The following is a 3,200-nucleotide window of genomic DNA, read 5'->3' as shown; positions in this document are numbered from 1 at the left end:
GCCTTTCAAATCGATGACCCCACCTTCAATCATTTCGTGATACAAATCGTTACCCTCTCGAGTGCGTTCACCAACACCCGCAAACACTGAATAACCACCGTGCGCTTTGGCGACATTATTGATCAGTTCCATAATCAGCACAGTTTTTCCTACACCAGCTCCGCCAAATAATCCTAAACTTATATTAGATGCATCAGAATATGGCAAGCACCACAAAACTTCAGCAATTAAAAATATATCTAAAATATTTTGAGTAGCATCTATTCAATAAAGTAAAATAAACGGAGCTAAAGTTAATGTTTTTATAGCAAAAACTTTGAAAAAAAAAGCCCAAGAAACTCGTCACAAAGAGATCTGATAATGTGCGAAAATTCTTAAATACTACCAGCAAAAATGGAGGTAATGCAGTATTCGCATATATATACATGTATAATATATATACATAAGACACATAATTTATGCTCATGTTGACTGCATGATTTTGAGATAACAACCGTACAGCTTCGAATGAGCAATTTTACTTCGACAAAAATATAATGACCAATACCCTTTATGACCAGCAAATTAGGATAGATTGAGAATTTTTGTAACAATCAAGACAAGACGTACGATGTTTCTTTGGTGAACTAGGAAACATCTAAGCAAACATGATTCCGAGCATTTCGGCTTAGCCAAATCAACAGAATTTTCATTATCTGGGCAATGCAACGATCTTGTTATAATGATTTATAGCAAGCCTTTTACTTCCCTTCTATACCAAGTTAGTGGAAACCCACTGAAAATCAGTCACAGTCTTCTAATTTACCTCTGCAATTTCCTGAAAATTTGAAATAACAACACATAAGACTATGAGCAGATGAAAATCCCACCGGACGAACAAAAAATTCTTACCAATTTTACCACCCTTTGCATACGGCGCAAGCAAATCGACAACTTTGATCCCAGTCACAAGAATTTCTTGTTCTACACTCATATCAACGAATTCTGGTGCTTCTGCATGAATTGGAGAAAAATGTTTGGAACTGATAGGGCCTCGTTCATCAATTGGCTCACCAATAACATTCATGATACGACCAAGTGTTTCTGGCCCAACTGGGATTTTGATTGGATCGCCAGTATCTATTACTTCATCTCCTCGTACAAGTCCTTCCGTACCATCCATTGCTATTGTTCGCACTACATTGTCGCCTAAAAAATTTATTATAAATAAAGCATTTCAGAATCGACATCATGAACTAGTTTTATAAAGAGTCGTAGTTGTTTGAACTACTCAGTTGGCAGCCCCATCAGTCAGACAGTGATAGGTATGATAGTAGCGCTTATCAAAAGAAAGTTTCTGAAAATTTGGAAGCAGAATTTCTAGGCAACCGTATGTCTTCCCATTTGTCTGTTAAAATCATTAACCAACCGAGATGTTGTGAAACCTCCAGGATAAGACGTGGCTTTCGCCCAGACACTTCAAGTCCATTCAGAATTGGCGGCAGCCCCTCATCAAACTGCACATCCACCACTGCACCAATTACTGCTACTATACGTCCCTTTGAACCTTTTACTGTCGGCTTCATCGGTGTAGGTACAACCTGGTACGATGAAGGAAATATAAATTTAGAAGTCACAATGCATATGGATTTTTTCCAAACTACTGAGTACCTTTTTAGCAGCATCTGCGGTGGCTAATGATGACATAGATGAATGCAATTCCCTCCGACAGTTAATCGGAATCACGCTTCTCTCTTGTACATTAGCTGGAAAAATAGTTGAATCGAGAACTGATGAAGAAGTGCAGAAATTCTGCTTTTAATTCTTCTACGGCAAATGAAAAATATAGCATTTAATGGAAAATCTAACAAAAAGAGCAAGTTAAAGTCCGGTAGTATCTAAATGAAATGAGAGGAAGACAAGATCTGGATAATGTCGTGGGTCCAGTACAGTCATCCCAGCAACACCAGTGGACCAGAAAGCACTGGTAAGGAGTTAAACCTATCTCTACATGTAAGAAAAATTACGTCACTCGAATTACTGCTTCCATTTTGCTGCAAGAAAAACTTTACATCGCGAAGGTATCGAAGAATTTAAAAATACAAAGTCACCGATATTTGATGAAGAAGCATATGTTCGAGTAGCCACACTCCTTAATATCTTTGGCTCGCATAATAAACGCGAAGCCGATCGGCTAAAATTCATCAGAATCCGTGAAGCCATACGTCACGTCTTCAAAAAAAAAAAAAAAAAATAGAATTATACAAATCGCGCAGCGATTTGGACAGCATACAAAGTAGTTAAAATGAACTGAATACACGTCCATTCATCTCATAAATGACAAACCAAGTAATGAGAGATGTTAGATTTTTAAACAAAGAAGCACTGTCTGGTCCTGAAACATAAAAGCCCACAATCGTTGGGCACCTCAAACTCGTACCAGTTGATACAGTAAACCCAAAAATCCCTTCTCTCATGGCTTAAAACAATAACAGAAGAACAAACAGAACTCAATCCTACTGAAACACCAAACTAATCCAACACCACTCACCCACTTGCATCCTTACCTCATTTTATGATTTGGGCAAGATACAAAATTCGCACGCAATCACAAGACGTAAAATTCGACCACCTACCACTCGATCCACCCACACGAACCAACCGACTGCATTACGAAACTGGGCTAAGCAAAAGGACCATGAAGTTTGTTTACGGAACTGCTCAATAGTAATGTATATAAAAATTCAGAATACTTTTGTGAGGTCAGCAGAAGTCAACTTAAGTAAGGCTTCAACAGATTTATTCATCATACAGTAAATATTGGCAGCAAATGTAATTAATGCTCTTGCTCGGAACATGCGAAACACACCAAGATAGGAGAGAAACAAACATTGAGAAATGGAGCGACTGATATGACTTACTAGTAATACGCATTTAGGACATAATATGTAAAACCATAAACGAGCTAAGACCAGCAATGGTAATGTAACATAATATTTCAAAGGATTAATGTTTGACGCAACTATTAATCCTCCTACTTGAACCATCCGCAAGGCTGATTTTTCCGGAAAACTGTTAAACAACGACGATATAACTAATTTTCTGTCTAGTCTGCACAGTTCTATCTTCACTAATAATCATAACCCTGTTTCAGCTAAGAAATATGATTGCTTCTTATATTTAAGACTACTTTATGTACAGAAGGCTTTCATATAACTGAC

The 3,200-nt window shown here is 37.5% G+C and overlaps 1 protein-coding gene across 1 annotated transcript; it reads right to left on the bottom strand.

The window, feature by feature from the left end:
* Window positions 1–2,217, bottom strand: LOAG_19057 (hypothetical protein; the record flags this gene model as incomplete). Its single annotated transcript, XM_020451713.1, has 5 exons — window positions 2,091–2,217; window positions 1,651–1,745; window positions 1,409–1,580; window positions 892–1,188; window positions 1–173 (listed from the first exon to the last, which is right to left on the bottom strand). Coding segments are annotated over exons 1-5 (849 nt in total), but the record flags the coding sequence as incomplete, so codon positions are not given.
* Between the last annotated feature and the right edge of the window lie 983 nt (window positions 2,218–3,200).

The sequence above is a fragment of the Loa loa genome (assembly GCF_000183805.2).
Source record: "Loa loa unplaced genomic scaffold supercont3.1112, whole genome shotgun sequence".
In the NCBI taxonomy this organism is placed as follows: Eukaryota; Metazoa; Nematoda; class Chromadorea; order Rhabditida; family Onchocercidae; genus Loa; species Loa loa.
The sequence above is the reverse complement of the archived record's forward strand: the minus strand, read 5'-3'. Positions and strand labels throughout refer to the sequence as shown.